The sequence below is a fragment of the Mchenga conophoros genome, linkage group LG22 (assembly GCF_057382185.1).
Source record: "Mchenga conophoros isolate Kocher_MC1m ecotype Shallow Benthic linkage group LG22, M_conophoros_male_GT1.1, whole genome shotgun sequence".
Lineage (NCBI taxonomy): Eukaryota > Metazoa > Chordata > Actinopteri > Cichliformes > Cichlidae > Mchenga > Mchenga conophoros.
Window position 1 is genome coordinate 5325180 of NC_140546.1, and position 23007 is coordinate 5348186.

The window sequence follows — 23007 nt, forward strand, 5'->3', positions numbered from 1 at the left end:
CCGATCAGCTGTCTCTCCTCTTCAGTTATTTACTGCTGATTTATTGGGTATATTTCTGGATAAAAATCTGTTCTGCTGCAGCTTTGAAGACTAATTAAATAAAATGGCCTAAATATCTCTTTCATATGAGCATATTTCATTAGTTTAAAAGTAAAAAAAAAAGAACAGAAATGTGCTGCCAAGACTGCAGCAGATTGACTGAAGTAAAAACTGTTCTTGGCTAAATGAAGCGTGCAGCTGCAGTAGAGCTTTTGGCAGACGGCACTTCTCTGTCATCCACTGACGTCTCCGATTCATTTCCTTGAGACCTGCTTTGTTGCCAAACAGATTAGGCACAGCAGCATCAACATCTACACCGATGCCTTTGTAATCTTCAGACTACAGAAGAATAGCCTGAGGAACAAGCAGCAGGAGCTTTGTAAGGACTTCAAGATTCAGTATAAATGAACAAACAACAAACAAATAGAGCTGCTTTGCAGGGCAGGAAATATAAGCTGTAAATGGATTGTTTTTATTCATCTGTGAATCGTTTGTTTAAAAATAACAATCTTTTAAAAGTTCAGTTTAATTGTTTTCTTCTCATCTACACGCTTATTTACTCCCCTGCTATTTGTGTGACTTGTAACAAATGCAAACGAATGAATATTGTTTTCCAATCCTAATTATCCACTGCTGATTATTTCCTAATTAAAACAAAACTGATTATCACAGTTAACAAAAACATGGCCTTTGTAGATATGAAGAACAGCAGCTATGGGGGTTCATCAATGGTGGTAGCTGCTGTAACACAAATCTATGAACGACACCGAAGGTCATGAAGAAGAAGGCGGCTCGTTTTGTATCTGATGGTCATTTGCTTTTGTTCGACTCCGCTGCAGAGTTTGGGTACGTGCACAAACAGAAACAACCTTTTCCTCAAAGGTCAGTAGCCTCACACATACTGTACCAAACCTCAGAGGCGCCGGGCTGCATGTTTCACAGGCTAACAAGCAAACATCACGCTGCAGCTCCACACTGTGTAATTCATAATCAGACTCGGAGTCAGGTTAATTACCAAGTACAATGCTCGGCAAAAGATTTAGCATCCATTGCCTCGCTGTTTTAGTAAAACCAGTTACATAATTACACAAATGGATTCAACGCCTGTTTGTTGGGTGGATCTACTGCAGCACAGCGGTTAAGATTTCGAGTTTGAGCAGAATAAATTAGAATTTGGGAGCCTGATTATACGTCAGAGAGTCAACAGAAAATGAATCTGCAGTTTGATCATTCTGATGACCGGTAACAGTTTTGTAAACACTGCTTAAATTCAGCATTTCAACTCTGTGTTGCGTTTGTAAACTGAAAGTTCAGCGGCTATGCTTCACTTGTGTCTGATATTTTAAGAGATCAGCTGAGTAATAGAGAAAATAAACAGCAGATTAACCAACGGCAGAAATAATCATTAGCCGCGTCACAATAAGTTTTACATAAATGATGACAATGGGCACATGTATCAACGTCAGAGGTGCTGTTTGTTGAAACATTTTTAAAATCCATGACATCAGGAAGTGTCAGTGAGAATAATCTAATATACAGAAGAAACCTGGTAGCAGCTATTTATAAATATGAAAAAGCTGCAACAAATACAGCTTAACATGCAGAATATACAGCATGACATACGAATACCAGCTTTTCAGTAGAATAACATGCCGGCTTCGTCATTTTCTTTCAGTCGATACAACCGTGCTGATGTCTGGATCATTCTGCAGAGTGTCTAAGCCACGTCGCTGGTAATTCTGTAGCTTAGACAGAGAAGGGTTTATAGATTCAAATATGCCAGCACTTTTTCTCGCAAGTGATGGGAAACCCACCAAATCCTTTGTAATGACATGTAGAGATGCTTACAGCTTTATACTGTTGTTATGGCGAAGAAAACAGGGTCCTGAGATAAATGACTCTTTAGTTTGCCTCTTAGTCACCAAGTAGATGATGGAAATGGGCAGGAGCAGGAAAACAATGAGCTAAAGTGGCTTTTTGTTGTCTGAGTTTCATCTAGCGTTAATATCAGTCTGGTCTCATTCAAATGTTGTGCGTTCTTGGTGGGATTTCACATCAGCACCTGCATTTATACAAGTAGTGGTCGTATTTAGAGTTGGTTAAAGTCACCTTTGATGGAGAGAGACTGCATAGCATTTCTTCTGCTTTAGTTATCCTATAGATTCAGATACATGAGGTGTTTCACAGAAAGGAGAACCAGTGTTTGTAATGATGATGTTTCACTTCAAAGTTTGTTTGCGATCTAAATAAAACAGCTACAGCAGCTCCAACTCGTTCTTTCTCTGATTGCCACACTGCCTTGTTCTCTCTCTGTGTTCAGAAATCGATTTCTCAGTGCCCGCTAACATCAGACCCAGAACAGCTGAGCGAGTGAGCAGCGCTGCGTGCTGCTGAAAGTTTTCTCCCCTTTAATTCAACATTTACTCTTCTAACTGTAATTTCACCACCATCATGGTTCACCCGCTAGATGCTGAATGAAATGCACCAGCTGTGTTATCATATTAGAATTATTTGCTGCTGATTAAACATTTTCAAGAGAAGATAGAATACCTGCTCCGTGCTACCGTCAGTCTGCAATATTTTTCCTGTTGCCATCTCAGTTTCTGGAGACAGAAGTGTCCACATTTGGCTAGACAAACGGAGAGCATAAGTCACTTATCAATCACAAGGTAGCCACTGCTGGTTATGCCCTGCTTTTTCATTTATTTTTCTCTGAATGGGTCCACAATTTATTAAAGAAACATCATGTTGTAATAAATCCGGCTTGAAACCAGTGACCTGGACCACAAACATGAGACAAACATTTGTTGACAGAATAAATCAAGTGAAAACAGGCTGTTTCCCCCGTGGACTTCTATACAATGTGTCTTCTTTTTAGAGTCACAGGTGTTGCCCCCTGCTGGCCGTTAAAGGAACCTGCAGGTTTAAACCACTTTCACTTCCCAGGCTATGAGGCTATGTTCACTCTTTTAAAACAGCACGTGCTTGTAAGGACACAGACCTTGTTTCTTAAAAATGATTCAGCACTACAGATGCTAAAAAAGAAGTTGAAGTGTTAATGGTCATTAAGTCGTCTGACACTGACTGACACTAATGACTGCGATGTACGCTGCAGTCCCTCCTGGTATTGCAGGGAACTCTGGGTAAATGTCCATCAAATGGCACCAGAGTGATCACTGATGCCGCCAGCTGTTCCGACTTACACATATTAGTCCAAGCAGCTGTGATTATTTCACAGTATGCCAGTGTGGGCCTTGCATTATAGTGACGGCTTTGATTTATTCCACAGATTATCTCGCAGTCTCACTTTCATGAGTGCAGTTTTCTTTCTCACTGAAAATATAAATGTGTGCATTATTTCAATGATTGTATGTTACAGGGGATCTTTAATTTTGGTTATTTGGTATTAGATGAAAACTGCAGGTTCTCAGGTTTGTAAAGATGTGATGGTGTCAGTAACATTAACCTCCTTGGACCTGGCGTCCACATATGGGGACATCACATTTTGGGTTGTCTAGACCACAATACTAAATTTTGCTCTTTCAAATGAGCCATATTGCTCAAAGGGGCACAATTGTTGTTTCTCATTTTGTTTTTGTACTCAGGAAAAATGCTGCTGTGTTCAGACACCAAATAAACAGTTTTGCACATCATTACTCAATCGTGACTTTATAGTGTTCTGTCGACAGTATAAAGCCCAAATAGCAAAGAGAAATTAAAAATGCATGCCATGAAGGAGTTTGGTCTTAGGAGGTTAAATAACAGAGATTTCTTTGTGTTTTGCCACAACAACCACCTGCTGACATGACGTTTTCCCTGCTCTTCTTTCTTCCTTTCATTCCCATATTTTCCTCTGGCTCTTCTTCTGTTTACCTTTTGTCCATCTTCCTAGCAGCCCTGCTGCTGTCTCCCTACAGCCAAGCGGTAAAACATTAAATGGTTACAGCAGTCTAGTAGTTTATGTCCTTGGACACAACTAGACACGTTTTTTTTTTTCTCCACACAACAGAAGCATCTCCCTGAACCTAACCTAAACTATCCTGAATGATAATGAATAATCAAATGTATGTATAGTGTAAATATCTTGTCCCCTCAGGGACTGTGGTCTCTGAATGAGTGGACTGATTAATGTCACAGCCTCCAACTGTTTACTGTGGATTTTTTCTGGCCTTAAAGAGAGAAAAAAAAACTTTACTTTGTAACCACAGACATGACCAATAACTAAGTATGAGACTGGACTACTTAAAATTCCTGTCCAGAAACACAACTTAATAGATTAAATGTCATGAATATTTCCATGAGTCTGTGTTATTACCCAACATACCTAAATACCCAATCCCCTGATGTCCTGAGCTCTCAACGTTTCCTCCTGTCAGACTCTCTGAGTCTTCAGCTTCCCTTTGTGCCTTTCTCCTCACTCTCTCCTTCCTCCACCACTTCTCCAGCAGGGATCTCCATCAGCTCCTGAGGTCTCTGCTGTGTGTGTGTGTAAATTTGTATGTGCCTGTGTGTGTGCGTGCGGTTGTGTTGTGTGGAGTAAATGGCCTCCAGGATCCCCAGGGCTGCATCTCAAATGTACTCACAGAGAAGCAGAGTCATGACTAAGACTGCATGCCTTTCATTAACAGAGAGAGAGAGAGAGAGCAAACGTGTCTAACAAAGTTGAAAAAGTCAATTTATTCCTCTGGTGGAAATGTGCCTAAGACTAAGAAATGTCTTTAAGGAACAAGTTTGCATTGTGTGGGTCAGAGTACATGTCAGAGTACATGCGTGGGTGTGGGTCAACTTGCTGCAAAGTCAGTGTTATTTTGTTTACATAAGAAAGATGTTTTAATAAAATCTGATCACATTAATTCTGTAAACAACACAGGACTTGGTGAGCTGATGTTTGATCAGCTACATTACAGTGTATTGTACCTACAGAGTATTTAGATAACTTACATTTTTTACAATATTAAATTTTCATCCTCTTCCAAGTTGAAACTGTGTGTGGAGCCCGTTTCTCAGTCTGCTCCATGCTGTCTGATTTCCCGCTAGTCTTGAGAGGTGATTATCTGGAATCCTACAGAGAATGAATGCGCGCAGCCTATTTAGCTCCGTTTACTGGTTTAGTGGATGTGCACCACATTTCAGTGAGCTTTGATGTTTGCACAATCACAGAGAATGAATTCAACATTAATGAATCAATACTATGGAAGTAGAGGAAGCAAGAAGAATGAGTTGAGTAAAGTTTGACTTATATGACTGTTTTGTTCGCTTAATGCGCCTTATGGTCAGAAAAAAAAACGTAACTTCTACCTTCCTTTAGCATGTCCAGAAGTCCAACTTTTTGTGCAACGGTTAACATCTTCCTCTGCCTTTTGGGCGCTATCGCAGGTCCCTTTGACGGTGCAAAACGTTTCGTCGACATTGTTGTTTCTTGGGGAGAAAACTTACAAACATACAGTGCAGCACTTCAGAGTCACACTGCGAGCGATTGAAGATTTATGTAAATTTGACAAGCTGAACGCATTCTGTACTGTACAGGAGACACGGCAAGGAGGAGATTGATTGACAGTGGTCTACAGCCAATCAGGATGCAGAACACAATGCGCTGTAAAAAACAAACAAAATAAAACTGCACACAGGAAGGCCGTGAAAGGTGAACCGCGTCATAGCGAGGGACCAATTAAAGTTAGTAGGGAAGGGTTAATGGGAAACACTAAATGGCCTGCATGTGTTAATGTGAGTGTGAATGGTTGTCTGTGTCTACGTGTTAGCCCTGCGACAGACTGGTGACCTGTCCCCCTCCCGCCGCCACCAACCCTGAAAAGGATAAGTGGAAGAGAATGGATGGATAGTTTCTATGTGAGGGACAGATTGTTGTTCGCACAGCAAACAACTTGCCAGTTACATGTGTTAAACCATATTCTGCTTTAACATCCTTCTGGGACTGATGGAGACCACAATTCACAAAATAAACATCATGCTTGATTCAGTAAGACATGAAACTAGAAACTGAGATCATAAAGTCATCAGGAAAGTGTTTGCTAAGATCCCAACAGAAAACAGAAACGGCGATCATTTTCCTATGGATGTCTGCGCAACTGGAAATCTTTCTGTAACCACAGGAGTCGCCCCCTGCTGTCCAGTACAATTAATGCAGTTTTTGGCACATCTACACTTCCATGAAACATCTGTGTTTTGGAATAAAAATAATTAGAAACACCTTTTTCCTCCAAGTGGAACTTGGTGAGCACTAGGGTCTTTTGTAACTGAATCAATTGCTTTTATCACCTTCTTGTCCCTTGACATAAAGTGTAACATCTGTGTTGTCCACCCCTGAACAAGAGCAAAAAGCTACACCCTCCCTACACCTTTGGTCTTTGTTGGTACTCCTTGGAGAGACAACTTAGGTCTCCATTGAAGTTATGGAGGCTGAGGTATTTTTAGACACTGTCGTGCTTGGGACCAGTGAGGCGGGACCAGGGAGAGAGTTTAAAATCAATGCAGACAGCATCGGTGTGCATGTTGGGCCATATGTTCAGAATGCGATACATAAGAAATGTCGGCTCTTTGAGCAGCGTAGCCTGATAAGTGAGTCCAATCTGCCTTATTGATTACAGCCGTTAAATCCACTTCAACCAGTCTTTCGCAAGGAGACGAGAGAGAGGTGATGCGCTAAAGGAGGATTTTGAAGGTTTAGGCAATGAACTGTTCTAATGATGAGTGTACAACGCCCAGGATTACTCCTCAGATTGATATTCAACAACTTAGGCAATTTTCTTCATAAGCACTCTCATCCTGACTTCTGCTAGCTGAAGTTGGACTAATTTCATAGCACTTGACTTGAAGTATTTTAGTCCTCCTGCAGCCCTTTGGATCAAACAGTGATTTTATCTCAGTTCTTTCTACCAAAAGATATTACAGATGTAGGTTATAATCTGTGTTAACAAGGGGGAGCCCCCTCCTTTCAGTGCCACTTAATTCTAATATCCTTCAATATCCCAGGCATCACTGACTCATACAGGTCACGCCCTCCTGCGCCAAGGCACGGCGTGGATAATTAATCTAATTTTAGCGCTGGCACTCAGTGATATACTGGACAGAGATTTGCTTCTCAATCATCTTAATGCTGCAATAAAAGATGGTGCTTCCAAGAAGGAAGAAAAGAAGACTTTTCCGTGCACTTCAGTTCCCTGCTTATGACTCATATCCTGTTTTTGTTTACATATTTAGGATGTGATGCTTGCTACGTGAAACATACTGCGACAAACTGACTCAGCGACTGCCACAGTGTTCACACAAGAAATAAGACCAAGGTCATTTATTAAGGTTAGCATAGCACATGTATGCACATCCCTTTCATAAAATATATGATTGTTTTATTTTTTATTAGCATGTTGGTTGCTGAATATATAATTAAATGTATGCACTTTTGTGCTTGAATATAAAATAAATAAATAAATGAGCTAAAAGCTTGATGCCAGCTGGTGCTGAGACAGAGAATGAGCTTAGAGACAAGCTTTTACGATCTTCAGGGCACAGGATGACCAGGTGAACCACATTAGCTGACAGCCCTCCCAAGGCTCCTGAATCATAACAGGAGCATCAAGGACAGCTTACTGGAAAGAGCCATTCATATTCCTGTTAACATGATTTAGAGCTCAAGAAGTCTCTGTTCAGCCCTCTGTGTCTGTAGCCCGGTTTTCACTCTTTTTTGTATCAATACAATCTGCTGAGAATGATTTGGTTTATTATATTGACCTGAAATACTGAACAGCTTTATGCTGTATTCAGGATCTAACTATTTAATTTTATTATCCAGTAACACTGGTTAACAAGCACTTTGCTCCTGGGATTCTTTCACCTGCACCTGGAACAAATTTTACTGACTCAAAATCTAAAAACCATTTTCATCTAGAACATCCTGTTTTGTTATTTATGAAGTATTGGACAGCTATTATAGCCTGACGGAAACGTGATGTGCTTCAGTTTTTAAGAAATACATTTAATTAACCAATAATTAAGGAAGGTGTCTTTCTTGGTCCTGAAATCTATGACCTGATGCTTGACAATGAACTCAAAAGGAGCTGAAGCCCACTGAACCAGCAGCTTGGAAGCATTCGTGCATGTTGTCTGGAATTTCCTTGGCAATTATAGAGTAGAGAACTGCGCCGTGTTTGCCACTGAAGATGCACTTATTCCATTCTTGTTTGACTTTTTTCCACCAAAATTTGGGCGATGTCAGGAATGCGAAAAGGTTTCATCAACATATAAAAGGTGATGGAAAACCGATATCAGGGAAAATGTAATCAAGCACGATGGCTGATGAGATGGATGAGCAGTACAAGCGTAACACAAGCGCCTCATTTTTTACCTGGTTTTCAGTAACATGCTTTAACATTTCTCTGGCATCGTTAATATACAGTGCAATGCATTAATAAACATTAATAAATTTGGTGGGAAAAGTCTAATTCAAGCACCAAATCTGAATAAAGTCATGCAGTTTAATGTAGTAAACACTCCTCGATTTACAGAAAAATAATTCATTACTGCAGAATGTTGACACTTGGTATAAATCTGCCATTGGATGCAAATTACTGTGGCATTTTCTACTGCCTGCTTACTGTAATCTCTGAGCTGGCACACTACATATACAACTTCAGGCACCTGCAGTACTGTGCAGAAGTCTTGAGCCATCCTTTCATCATATTTTGCTTCCAGTTAGTCTTTGAAGCCTCAGTCCAGTCCTCGGACTTGACCATTTTCAGAGAAATGCTTTCGTTTTTTTGTTAGGCCACTTGACACTGACCTATGAGTCATTTAAGCACACAAAAAGGAATCTATCTCAAGGCATACATCAGTGTTATGTCTACAGACTTCACAAAGGAGCAAAGAAGCAATTTAAAGTTTTAGCTTTTGGCATTTTGTTATGGCAGCCTGTTAAAACAGCACAATTTCTTCCCATTTCTTTAGTTAAATATATAAAAAATGCCAACGATAATACAGTTTGACAATCATAAAATGGTATGTTTGCACCAACAAGTTCATTCTCAGACAGCTGAAAACTTGGCATATCCTGGCATGGTGCGCAGTGTGTCGTTAAAACTATGTGGGTAAACTGGACAACTGGAGGAGGAATTGGCAGGTCTAAGAGAGAAAAAAAAAGGGGGGGGGGGAGAAAAATACTTAGCACAGGATCTGAAAGAGGCACTTAGCTCTTCTACTGTTCACAGAAGTATGATCAGAAATGGTTACTGTCAAGATGTCATTCTTAAGGCTGGAGACCAGAGAGAAAAGGCCGAGGTAAACTACACAAGAACTGGGTGGAAAATCAGTGGCAGCAGGTTTTATAGAGTGATTGATCCAAATGTAAAAATTCTGATTCAATTTATTGTCATTGTGAATGACAGTAAAGCGCTATCAGATTTCTTTTCTCAGATTTCCACCATGCATTACAATCTGAAAAGCATCTGACTGGCAACAGCTTTATTTTTCAGCATGACGCTGATCCCAAACACACTGCCAGTGCATTAAAAAGCAGCCGACATCCAAAACACAGCTTTGGATGTCCTTCAAGAAGCCTGGAAAATGATTCCTGAAATGACAAGAAATCATATCTAAAAGATCTTGTCTTGATGCACGCTCAATCATCCAGGTAAGGAAATCCCAGAAAGTCGATTCTGTTCATCTGGACTTAATGTTTTCTTCCACTGAAAACGTTAAGTCCAGATGAACAGAAAAGAGTTCAGACTATTAATTTTCAAGCTCATAAAAAACTGTCCTTTTGCCTTATGCACTGTATTCCCGTGTATAATTGCACCTATTTCCCATTTTTATAGAAAAATTTAAGAATGAAGGGGTGGCTCAAGACTTTTGCACAGTACTCCGGGGTATTAATGCTGCTCTGGTGCACAGTACATCCAGTAATGTAGCAAAAATAATGCAGGGCAGCCTGTTGTGTCTCATCATTGTTTCGTTTGTTGCTAGCTCTCACACAGAGTGCTAGCATGAGCTGCTACACTGACAGATTCATTGGATAACTTAATTTAGCATTAAGGTCATGCTCAAGGTCATCAAGGAAAGCAAGACGAGTGGTGAGTCAGCTGTCATCACAGTCTCTCTACTCTGCTCCACCAGAGAACAGTGGTCCCTGTTTTCTATTTTATTAGCACTAAATTATTAACTTTACTGGCAATAATAAGCATCCACTGTTATCACCCTCAGATATTTCAGAGTCATCTCTGGCCTCTATGACTCACACTCGTTGTGCCCTCTGCGTGCCAAAGCTTGGCGTGGATAATTAATCTAATTTTAGCTCGGTGTGTTTGTGCTCGAGTGTGTGTGAGAGAGAAATACTGGACGCCGTTGTCATTCCTCCACAGCGAGCAGGCCGAAGGCGGCTTCAGTGTGACATACTGTTATCTGCTTCTCCCTCTTGCTGTCAGTGTTTCTCCCTCACTGTATCTTCCTGTCTCACCTTCTCCTATCACAGACAGCTTAAACCGATTCCTGTTTTCTGCATGTGGCATCATACCTGTAACTACTGAAGCACCTGATAATGAAATCTTAAATTCATCTCATTTTCTCTCCCTCTCTGCCTCTCCAGCAGCGGATGCCGTGCCGGTACGGAAAGATGGGGATCAGGTAAAGTGCTATTATCTCTTAAAAAAAAAAAAAAAAAATTAATGCCTGCACCATTTGCTGCACACCTCAATCTATTTTTCCATTTTGCTGAAAGCCTCTGTGACAGAATACAAAAGACACTCTGGTGCTGGCGTCCTCAGCTCCCCTGTTACATCTGAGCGCTCTCCAGCGTGAGAGTGGTAGCATGAGTGTTGATTTTTGGCCCCTCAAATATTATGGAGGTGAGAAAGAAGCGCTGTTACTCATCCAGAACTGTCTCCTGTTGTTACACAGTGTAGCCCTTAGAAATGTTAAAGACCCGCCCCCAAAGATACGTGGTGCTGCAAAAAAAATGTTTGCCCTCTTCCTGATTTCTTCATTTTTGGCATATGAGTCACACTTAAATGTTTCAGATCACACAACTTCTGATATTGGACAACAATAAGCTGGATAAATGAAAAAAATGCAGTTTTGCAAAGTTATCCAAACTTACCCCCGAAAACTAAAAACTGGTTGTGTCAACCTTGGCAGTACGGACTGCAGTGCAGTAACTGACAATGAGTCTTTCCCATCACTCAGGATGAATTCTGACACAGTTCTTTGTAGAATTGCTTTAATTGAGGCAGACTGTGGATTTTAAAGCCTGTTTAAGGTCACGCCAAATCAGATTTAAGACCAGGCTTTGTCTAGGCCACTTGTTGGTGTGTTTTGCATCACTGTCCTGCTGTATAGCACGAGTGCCATCGAGCTTCAGGGCACAAACTCATGGCCAGACATTCTCCTTCAGATGTTTCTGTTAGAGAGCAAAATTAATGGTTCCATAAATTCATCCAGGTCCTGAAAGCCGTAAAGCAGCCCCAGACCATGACACTACCGCCTCCATGTTGTTATGTTCTTTTCATGAAATGCTGTGTTAATCCTACACCAGATGTAACAGGACTCAAACCTTCATCAGTCCACAGAAAAGTTTACCAGAACTCTTCATGTTTTCCTTTTGGCCAGCTGTGGTTTTCTCCTCTGAACTCTCCCATGGACACTATTCATGCTCAGTCTATTTGTTACTATTGAATCATGAACTCTGACCTTAAATGAGTGAGACCTGCAGTTGTTTAGGTTTTGTTCTGGTTTCTTTTGTGACCCTCTTGGAGTAAATCTGCTTGGGAAGCCTGGAAAGGTTCACTGCTGTTCCAAGTTTTCTCCGTTTGTGGATAATGGTTCTTACTGTGGTTTGCTGGAGTGCTAAAGCATTAAAAACGGCTTTGTAACCCATTTCAGGATGATATATGTCAGTTACTTAGTTTCTTTCGTGGATGTAACATGTGCTGCTTTTTGAGATAGTAAAGTTGGGATCATATTTTCTGAGACTTCTAGGGTCTGCTTGGGTCCCAGTGGTATAAATTTCATTAGAGAGTCAGCACCAGGGTCCGGATGGATGTCTGTATGCCTTCTGTTTTTTGTGATGAAGTCTCAACTATGCCTGCAGACATCAAATAAGTCAGGAATGGCTACTCGGCCGTTGGCCATTTCCAGCTGTTTGCATCCCCTGCAGAGTGTAATCTTTAGCCTACTTCACTTTGTGAGACAGGTTCTATTTATGTGATTTATTGATTAAACTGACAGTAATCAGGCCGGGGTGCACCTGGTGAAATTTAAGTCTTGTCTCTGAAAAATGTGGTTAATTGCAGTTAATTCAAGATATAACAACAGGCAGCAATTACTTTCACATAGGACCTGGTAGATTTGGTAGCTTTTGCCCTAATAAATGAAATCATCATTTAAAAACTGCATTATATTTTTACTCTGGTTATCATAAAGTTGTTTGATGATCTGAAACATCTAAGTGTGAGAAATATGCAAACAAATAAGAAATTCAGAACGGGGCAAATACTTTCTTACAGCACTGTATTTGCAAGCCTGTGTGTGTGTGTGTGTGTGTGTGTGTGTGTGTGTGTGTGTGTGTGTGTGTGTAGTGTATTGAGCGTAAAGTGTTCAGACAGTCTGTTTCAGTACATGGGAATTTACCTGAGTTAAAGGGAAAGCACTCCTTTTTGGGGCATCCTCCTCCCCCGCATTATCGAAAGTAAGAAAAGAGTTTGGTGGCACCACAGGGAGCTCTGTGAAGCCTGAATTATATCCTCAAATGTACCGAGTTGGTGCTGAAATGTGAAAATGAATCTGTAAGAAGTGAACCTACCCCAACTCTGAAGCCTCCATCGCAGCCTGAGCCCAGAGGCTCAAAGCTTGTTAGGTGATAATAATCGACCCCGTTTCCAGTCTGCTAGTTTGGATAAGACCCATCATCTCTACCTTCTACAGTGCTTTCTTTTTTTAACACAAGCACTCCAAAAACTATTGAGGTGTTGTTTTGGCCTCTCCAGCTTTTTATCTACACTGCTTATGTGTCGCTCGTCTTTAAGCTAAGTTTCTAAAAACTCAACAAGCATTTGGACCTGAAAATGATGCCAGACTCAGTGAGCAGATTAGGATAAAACACCCAAATCTGTGACTCCCAGTATATATACCACAAGACAAAATCAGAGCACTAAAGAAAGCTGAATAAAGCAAAAAACACTCTTTTATGTCCATAATCCTGTTTTGTGTATCGCTGTAAATAAGTGAATAAACATTTTAATTAAGAGCACAAGCCTTTTAATATGTCGGTCAGTGCATCTGGACACGATTCTTTCTAACAAACATGCAAGCCTGCCAAGGATTTCTTTCATGGCCAGACAGTGGGATGGTCTCATCTGGCTGAGTCAGTAATCTGCCCTCAATTCAACTGATTATTAATTTTACTGCTAAAAACCAGAGTCAAGGCAAAAACGCCCCAGTAGTGTGTCTGCTGTGTTGGTTTGGCACCATCACTGTGAGTCACAGACTTCAGAGAGTCACTAAAACATTAAAAAAGGTGGAGTGACCAAGTGGCTGAGGCACACGTGACATGTCATTTAAATTTCAGAATTCATCTCAGTATTTTATTATTAATTGATCAGCTTTGCTGACCTATAAACTGGGTCTGAAACCTCCAGACAGCCGAGGCTTTTCTGGGTTTCATTTTCAGTCTGACTCTGCTGGTGCTCCACCTTCCTGCCTCAGACTGTAGTTCAGATTAATTAGTGCCTCTAAATTGGCAGAGGTGTGAATAGTTGTCTGTCTCCATGTGTCACGGCCTGGCAGCTTGGACGTGCCCCGTCTCTCACTCGGTGGTAGATGGGAAAGGCTCCAGCCACGTTGGATGAAAAGCAGGCGGAGATAGTGAGTGATGGATGGATGTCTGCTTAAGTTTGGCTTAAGGGAACTAAGAGCCATGAACAAAATCTCACCAGAAGATGAAGCTGAATGTCTCCACCTTACTCTTACACCTGTTCTACAGCAAACAAGCAACATATACCAACACTTCCTTTACTTTAGTGAATGAAAACATACTGTAATCATTGCATACAGTGTACTGCCAAACAGCCACAGGTGTGACCAAAACTAATGGGCTTCATTACAGTGTAGTGACCAAACGAGCCATCTGAACCTGAACCAGCAACCACTAGTGGACCGAGGATGTCCACTAGTCATTTAAAGACTGCAGCCTTTGCTGGTCGGTGCCAGCGATAGTACTTGTTAAATGTATTACTCATATTTTATTAATGTAAAATAGCAGTTATTGGGTGTTACACGGCCGCTGACCACTACCTGAGTCTGCATCCCTGACAGATGGCTCCACCCCGGGTAGTGTCACTCACTGTCTCCATTAACGAAAGTCATAAATGAGCAGAGGTGGGGAAAGAAAAAAAAAGAAAGAAAACACACCACACTGAAAAAAAAAAAGGCTGCATGTCAAATATAACCAACGCTACATGTAACCAGGTTCTGTTTCTTCTGCATCAGGATGTATGATATGGAACAAACTGCTAAACTCTAGAAACTAATCTGACTCTCGGTGCACTGGTGACACTAAAAGCTGCATATTTCTGCGATGTTCAAAGCACGATTTGGTTAACGGAGAATGTGATTAACAGTTTCATATAGCCCCTAAAATACCCAATATTTGTTTGGACATTTTTTAACTTCATCGATTTAACATTTTTAAATGTCTTCTGAAGGTTTTTCTGTCTTTTAGACAAGTTGAGGAGTCTGTTTTCTGTTCCTTGTCTAAATGACAGGTCAATCAAACACAAGGGACACCCCAACATTTTGAGTCATCCCTAGTGTAGTCTTGAGGATTTAAAAAAAGAATAATGGGATTGCTTATGTTTTAGAAGATGTAATCTCTCGTGGTAGAGGCTTCTTCAGTTCTAAAAACAAATGGTGGAGAGTCCTGGGTATTTTATTCCAAGTCGGGTTGTCTTTGTTTAAGGTGATCCTTAATGTCAATGACCCACTATTGATTCTGTGACTCATCACATGAGCTAAGGTGTGAAAAAGGTGTAGGTTTAGACCATCTCCAGGGGTGATGTCCACCCCATCGTGTGATGTGTTGAGGTCACCTGGGCAAAGTGTAAGTGGTGATTGAAGCACCTTGGAAGGGATTTCAAGACTGCATTGTCAGTGGCTTATAACAGATGTTGTAAGTCACTGCCTCTGTTCAATGATGCTCATTCACAGTGGACATAGATGGTGTGAAAGAGGAGTAAAGGAGGTCATCTGTCTTCTCTGTCCAAAATGTGAACACTGACATCCTCAAAAGACTGTCCTTTGTCCTGTAAATGCAAGTGTTCTCCTTTCTAAGCTCTCAGGACTGACCCGGATGAGTGAGAAGCTACACAGACGTACGTCCCCAGTTTAAATGCTGTTTCAGAGACTTTGGAAAGCAGACAAAAGGAATATTAATTTCAACTCCTGCACGTGTCACAACATCACGAAAAAGGAAAAGGGATGCTCTGTTGGGAGAAAATGGTGGTGTCACAGCCTGCAGGAGCTACTATTAGTCAAACCTGTGTGTACTCCTGTGTGTACGCCGGCACTCTCTGACTGTCTGTGTGTGACCGGGTGTGAAGGTGTGCCAGTGTTGATAGTCTCTTACCAAGGCCACAGAGCTGCTGTCCCCTGGGTTCAGGCTATTACTGAGCCATGTATCACTTCTCAGCTGTGGACCCTGGAGAGATGGAGAGGAGCAGAAAGAGTAAGAAAGGGAGACAAAACAGAGACGTCCGTCCTTTTTGTTGTTCCATCAGTGATTGATGCTTTATGTATGTGCTGCTGTCACTTTGTCTTTTAAGTGCTGTTATAGTAATAGTCAGTCCAGGTAACTTTTCTAACCCTTAAAGCCTGTTCCCTGTTGCTTTCTCCCTGTTTGAAGTGATGTACACTTACAGAAGCTTTGAGCTTTTACAACAAAACATTCCCAGCATTTTCAGACTTGTATAACTGAACAGTCATGGATACGATCAGCATTCTGGTATGAAACTGTCACGGGACAGTGTAGCAGGCAGGAAGTGGACCCAAATGCAGGAATCGTGACAAACGTGAACTCAAAGCACAGCTTCATTGGCTGGGAAATGGCAGATTTATTTAACTAGAGCATGAGGGGGGACTGCAACTAGAAAGTGAAGAAAACTAGAGGCTTAAGTACACACATGAGATAATCAGGGAGTTGGAACACACCAGGGAACACAGGTGAACTAAATCTGATTAACAGGACAGACTACTAACAAAATAAAACAAGATGTAACGCACACTGAGACTCAGACACGTGGACTTGACTGTCACAGCCGGGTTGGTTGGTGTGTTTGAGGAGCGTACCCAAAAGCAGAAACCAGAAAGACGTAGAAACAAAATGACAATGGTGAAAACTAAATTATAACCTGAACTGGGAAAGCTAAATCTAGACATGGAAAACTCTACATACAAACATAAACCACGAACCTGAGAAACCGAATGCTTCAGATGACCTGACAATGAACAGAGCGAGACAGAGGACTTAAGTACACAAAAGGATAATGAGGGAAGTGGAAACACCTGGGGAAACACAGCTGACACAAATGAACATGATGCCACAGCGGGACTCTTCAAAATAAAACAGGAAACATAATGGGACATGACAACAAGAGCTTGACAACATAGAACACACAGACATGAGACACGTGACAAACTGGGGAGACGCGAAACATGAGGAGAGACACATGAGAACAGATAAGGGAGACGAAAGCACGGGCAAAACTGAAAGTTAAACATAGAGGACAAAACAGATAAAAACTCAAAACTAAATGGACCTTGATGATAACATAGATTATACTAAACCTTAATTAAAAGTAACATAAGAACTTAACATATTCAAATATAACCTAAGAAATCAAAAATACAAAATAAGCTCAAAATGCTGGGTCACAGACCGAGCACCCTGACACTTGACTAAACAGACAGACTGATGAAACACTGAGATGGACATGGGACCAGGACTGCAGATGTATTAACTAGACAAGACGGGGAACACAGACGGTCACGGTGACAGAACACAGAGAGACCAGACAGACACGGGGGCACGACTGTGGAGACTGGAGGTGAACAAACACGGAGACGAGACGGAGACGGACTGGACAGGAAAGAGGAGCTAAAATAAAACAAGAAATCAGAAGCTGCATGTAAAACAAACTCAGAGCCACTAGAACATAACATATTCAGTAACATGAACATAGATGTTCACATAACTTTATGATAAATCCATTAAATAGATGCCACACTCAGTTTACTCCACATTTCTTGTCTTTTTTTTATCCTGACATATCAGTGAAATTTATTTCTTTTTAAAAAGTGAGAATTAAAGAGCAGTTAACATGGCAGGAGAAGGTTAAATCTCCACAAAGGTTGCAGAAGTCTGTATCTGTGTGCATCACATAGCCACTGGTGTAAAAGGAAATTTCAATAAAGCAAGCTACATTAACCTGCTCCCTTTTTCACCATGGGTCACCACAGCATGGAGCTGTTTTATAAACCAGATGCTCTTCCTGAAAAACGCCACAAAAGACTTGTGTCGCCTTCTGGGATTGAACCAGAGATCTTTTACATACTAGGTGAATGTGTAAACCATAAACTACTGAGCCACTATTAAAGGAAACTTACACAATGGACATTTACATAAAAATTCAAAGTAGTTTCCCAAATTGCTTAAAATAACTTTGCTTGTTGTTTTAAAATAAAATAAAAAAAAACATTATTTCCTGTTGCTGTCAACAGAACATCAAGAACGAGCACAAAAACACTGGTTTTATGCAGGAATACATTAGACCAGCCAACAACATGGCTGTGATAGAAATGCATCCTGCAAGCCTGTTACATCAGCGTGTATAAATGCATGGGTTGCACCCGCCTGCCACCGTGAGAAGCACCTGGAACATTGGCATTGCAAGGCATAGTTGTTATTCAGCGGTCACGGCATCAGAAACAGAATTCAGTTTTGATCAAGTGCTGTTTGCATTGAGCTCTGATCCCGCAGCAGCCTTTGAGTTGTTTACCTCCATAAACACGACTCCTCTGTGTAATTTATTGGCCTGCACAGAGGCCAGCAGGTGGAGAGAGATGAGGAGCTCGGAGAGATGATTCAGACTCAGAAACAGGGAGTTCTTGACCAAGTGCGACAAACCAAACGCTACAGACTGACAGACAGAATAAATCCTATTCAACTAGATTCAAATGCAAGTAAAACAGAAGAATTCAGGCCGTGAAGATCGAAACATCGACAATGATCTCATGGCTTGATCTAAATAGAAATTTGGAAGTTAACAGAATGTTCTCATTGCTTTATTTTCTGCCTCCTAGTCTCCTCTGTCCTCCTCCCTTCTGCTTCTGATCAAAAATAATCTCAGTACATCTTGAACTTGTCTACATAAATGGCCTGTATTTATATAGCGCTTTACTAGTCCCTAAGGACCCCAAAGCGCTTTACATATCCAGTCATCCACCCATTCACACACTGGTGATGGCAAGCTACATTGTAGCCACAGCCACCCTGGGGCGCACTGACCACCATCACAAGGCTGCCGGACACTGGCGCCACCGGGCCCTCTGACCACCACCAGTAGGCAGCGGGTGAAGTGTCTTGTCCCAAGGACACAAAGATCGAGACTGTCCAAGCCGGGGCTCGAACCGGCAACCTTCCGATTACAAGGCGAACTCCCAACTCTTGAGCCACAATCACCCCACATGTTCAAGGATGTCCCAATTCCTAAAATGCATCTGGAGGACAGAGGATCGAAGATACACAGGTATATTCTTTGCAGATTTATTACCTCTAGAAGACGCCTGCAAAATCTTTGGATTATCCAAACAGCGGCACTCGGAGCGATCTATGAGCAGTTAGTCCTTCGTTTGATAAGATGTTTCAGTTATTTAAGGTGGTCACATCCATGATGAAACTTTCTGCTCTTGAACGTTTGTGTGATTTAAAAAAAAATGTATCTTTTCAGACGGCGCTGTAAATTTAATTAAAAGCAGCACTAAATATAAAAGCTGTCATGAACACTGTTACGCTCGTATGACATCAGACATCAATAAATACAGATGTAGGCTGTAACAAAGCAGAGCAGATAATGCAGCTGTGCTAAATGTCATAATTTATTGATATGGCAATAAAATGAGCTCCAAAGCAAGTCTGTCTCATAGTTAAAAGCCTGTCTCCTCGGCTCCTTTCTCCTTGTAACTCCTCCCCCGTCTCCTATGCCCTGCTCTGGTTGAAGGGACTAAGAGACGAGGGGAGCATGTATAAAGCGAAAAATGAGAAAAGGAACAGGCCTGCAGCAAAGCTAATGCAGAAATGTCTATAGCTTGAATTCCTTCTAGCGGTTTGCAGGGGGAGACTGCGTCTGGTTGCAGTTGTATGGAAAAATAAGCCTACATTTCATTTCACCTCACTAAACACTTCTCAGATTAATTTATGGTCTTAAACACTTTCAATTTAAAAACAAATACTTGGTACCATTTACTGTAAAACAGATGATAAAACTCTGCCAGTTAGAGCGTGGTGAACAAGTTATTAATATCGTACCATCCTTTGATAAGCAATGACCAAAATGGCCAAAATGTTTAGTGCTTCCAAACAGTAGCCCAGAGGAGGTTTTCTGTCCATCACGTTTAATTAGTGGCACCCGAGGTAGCTGTAGCTGTCACTCAGGATGCTGCGGTCAGAAAAGCATTTGAAGTCCTTTTTTATAAAAGGTGCCCAACTGAACTCATAATTCTTACCCTATTAGATGAGCCAGTGGCACTGCTGATCTGATCTACTCTGTTCTTAATTATCCATCCATCATCTGCTGCTTATCTGGGTCAGGTGCCCACACCTCCTTCTCACCAGCCCCCTCCTCCTTCTGGGGAAATAAAGGGGTGTTTCCAAGCCAGACATTAGTGCTCGCACCAAGCACTGATTCACTGTATACTGTGCTCAAACACAGTTGCCCCTCCTCTAAATTCCCCTGTACTCACACTGCTCACTGATCTGCGCCCGAGAGTTTGTCTCAGCATCTCAGCCTCTCTCTCACACTCTCTCTTTTGAGATGTGCTCTTGCACAGTTCTCTTCACAATTGTATGCATTTTGGGACTTAATTGGGGAAGCAGTGACACGCTGCCCTGTGTCACAGGTTAAAGTGAGTTTCATGAAGGCAGCATTGGAGTGAGGACAGTGATCACACTGTGTGATGTACCTGAGTACAACTGAGGTCCAGCTTTTCAAGCAGACCAGGGCGCGATTTATTTAACTCTACCCAAGCATGGCATCTGATCACTGTAGCCAAACAAGCTGGATTTTTGGGTTCAAACATGTGCAGGCACGGCTATTACAGCACGGCTCTTCAGCATTTCCTGGTGTCTCCTCCCAGTTGGACATGTCTGAAATGGTAAATGGACTGGTTCTTATATAGCATATTTCTATTCTATCTTAGCACTCAAGGCTTTACACAACTTGCCTCATTCCTTTGACCACAGGTGGAGGTTTAATGAGAATGCAATAAATCTAAGATAAAATAAATCTAAATAAAGCTCCGAGTGAAAGCTCAGACAGTCACTCATTTCAAGTGCATGTATCAGTGAAACCCACAGCTTGTGGCTACAGGTGAGGTTAGGATCATAGATAAACTAAAACTTTACAGCACAAACCAGTGAACATGAAAATCAAAGGAATGAGCTCATCATGCTGGACTCACATTGCACATTAAATACAAAAGTGCAGAAAACATCCCTGCAGCATTAGGCTCGGTGAAAGGCGCATTAGTTGAAACATCAGCCTGTCTGATCAATACCGAGTGCTCCGACCAGATCTCCTCCGAGGATATAAGCCTTCCAGAATCTGAGTCACAGGATGGAAAACACAAACAGATCAGACGGAGTTTCAGCTGCAGTCACAGGACCTATTTTGTCTTCATTAGTTTGTGATTTAAAACAAGTTTCTTGAAAACTGCTGGAAGATCTGTACCGACTGTAATGTTTCCCATTGGAATGTAAAACCGAAAAAAAGCTTCTGAAACTGCATTTTCACATCATTTGAAACCAGAATTAAAGAAGATTAGCTCGTCTTTTAGAAAGATGATCCCACGGCTCTGATTTTGAAATGACACGTAGTACAAGCCCGATCTCCGGATTTAATTATGCACCATTAGGTTCTGTTTGTGACTCACTGTTATGCACCCACTGAGCTGCTTTAACCCCTTTAACCCAAATGCCATCCAAAGTTTTAATTACATCCTCAACTGTATTATTTAAAATATTTTTTCTGTCCCTCCCAAGTAAAAGCATCATAGTGAGTCATGGATCAAGTTAAATGAGAAAAGGCAAATCGTTAATAGCTGAGAAGTTCAAAGGGCAGTAAAAGAAAGAAAGAAGGATAACTGTTTATCCAAGCTTGTACTCCCTACATTTGAGCACAAATATCAAAATATTTCTCTTCAAAACAGCTTCATTACTTTAGGTTCAACACATCTGAGCGGAGTTATTAATTATGTCAAAGCAGTTGGAAAGAATGATATTATACTCCGTTATCAATGCTACTGATGTAAAATGAAAGAGGCCACAAACATATCATTTATGCATCATTTATTGCACTACACTCGGGCCACTATACGCAGGCCAAGGTGTAGATGTCAATCAGTTTTGGTTGCGGTGCTTCGGCAAGTGTAAATGTAGTAACATTTTCTAAGTGGCAGGTAATTAAAAAGGCAACTTTCCAGCAGATATCAGCAAACACACAAACTGTTTCTGTGCAGTTTCTGTATTTCCCAGGGAGACAAATGAAAGGTCAGTGCACAGTTCACTCTCAGAGATGGAGAAAGATGTATTATTCTATTTATACAACATGAGGTTCAGTTAGCCTCGCACACAAATAGCTGGTAGAAGTGACCTCCAAAGAACTGCCGTTTACTTTTGTACTTTGAGTATATGTCTGAACTTTTTCACTTTAATGTGAGTCAGTACTTCAGCTTTTACCAGAGTATTTTCTAACACATGTATCTGTGACTTTGATTATTGTAAATTTATAGTTCAAACTTATACTCACAGTTATTAATTAGATTGTCCGACCTTGAACCTTGAATAATTCAGAGGCTAATACTTTAAGATTTCAAGGCTCCTGCTTTCTTCTGTTACATGTGAGACATTCAGACTGAAAGTGAACCAGTTGTTGCATAGATTTAAACATCAGCCGTATTCAAATTTGAGTGAAATGTCTTAACAACAACTGGATAGATTGTTATAAAATAAAGTTAAATGCCCTCCTCAAGATGAAAACTCATCTAGCACCATCAAACATTGTGTTTAGTGTTAATTAGCAAATGTCAGCACGTCATCACACTAAATGCAGATGGTCATGGTGTGACAATTGCAACTATGCCAAGTCAGCATGTAAGTTAAGCTATGCTGACATTAGCAGTCAGTGCACAGGACTCCTCTGCCTACAAGTACAACATGTCTTTAGATCAGAAAACTACATCCCTAACACCACCTGACTATGATGGTACAGGTGAGGCTGCGGCCTCCAGGACTGTTCTGTGCTTTCTGATGTCGAGACACCAGAATTAGATTCAGAGGATCCTCCTGTTTGGGAATGTACGGAGAAGAGGCCGTACATGCAGATGCCTGAAGTAAAAAGTCAACAAAGTCCAAAACTTTCGGTCAAAATGACGAAGCAAAAAGAGTCAGGCAATCAGGAAGATGGAAGTCGTGAGGTTAATAAAGAAAAACAGGTTTATAAGTAATTAAAGGTTGACAGCTGGGAAACACACGATGCACCAGAGAACAAAGGGAAATTTGGGAGAATATAGGCCGAGGTGCAGATAAGAAACTGGCTGATTAAGAAAAACTCTACAAGTACAAGTAACTAAAGTGTAAGATAAAGACTTTACAAACAAGGCTCCAAACTCCCTAACCACGATAAGGTCATGTTCTCTGAG

At 41.1% G+C, this 23007-nt stretch overlaps 1 protein-coding gene and 1 long non-coding RNA gene across 8 annotated transcripts in view; one reads left to right on the plus strand and one right to left on the minus strand.

The window, feature by feature from the left end:
- The window catches only part of LOC146548621 (uncharacterized), a 73824-nt gene that overhangs the window by 24867 nt on the left and 25950 nt on the right, over positions 1-23007 (plus strand). For 5 of the 6 annotated variants that reach the window (XM_085261429.1, XM_085261428.1, XM_085261431.1 and 2 more), the window contains exon 2: positions 10631-10668. The exons of the other annotated variant lie outside the window; for it this stretch is intronic. In XM_085261429.1, the coding sequence (XP_085117555.1) occupies positions 10631-10668 (38 nt within the window). The remainder of the gene's footprint in view (positions 1-10630; positions 10669-23007) is intronic. 6 annotated transcript variants of the gene reach the window in all.
- Positions 8550-16584, minus strand: LOC146548622 (uncharacterized). 2 transcript variants are annotated; one of them, XR_014890331.1, is made up of 3 exons: positions 16315-16584; positions 15662-15733; positions 8550-9171 (listed from the first exon to the last, which is right to left on the minus strand). It is a non-coding gene; the product is annotated as an uncharacterized LOC146548622 (long non-coding RNA). The 2 variants fall into 2 exon arrangements; XR_014890330.1 differs by having other exon boundaries at positions 16504-16524.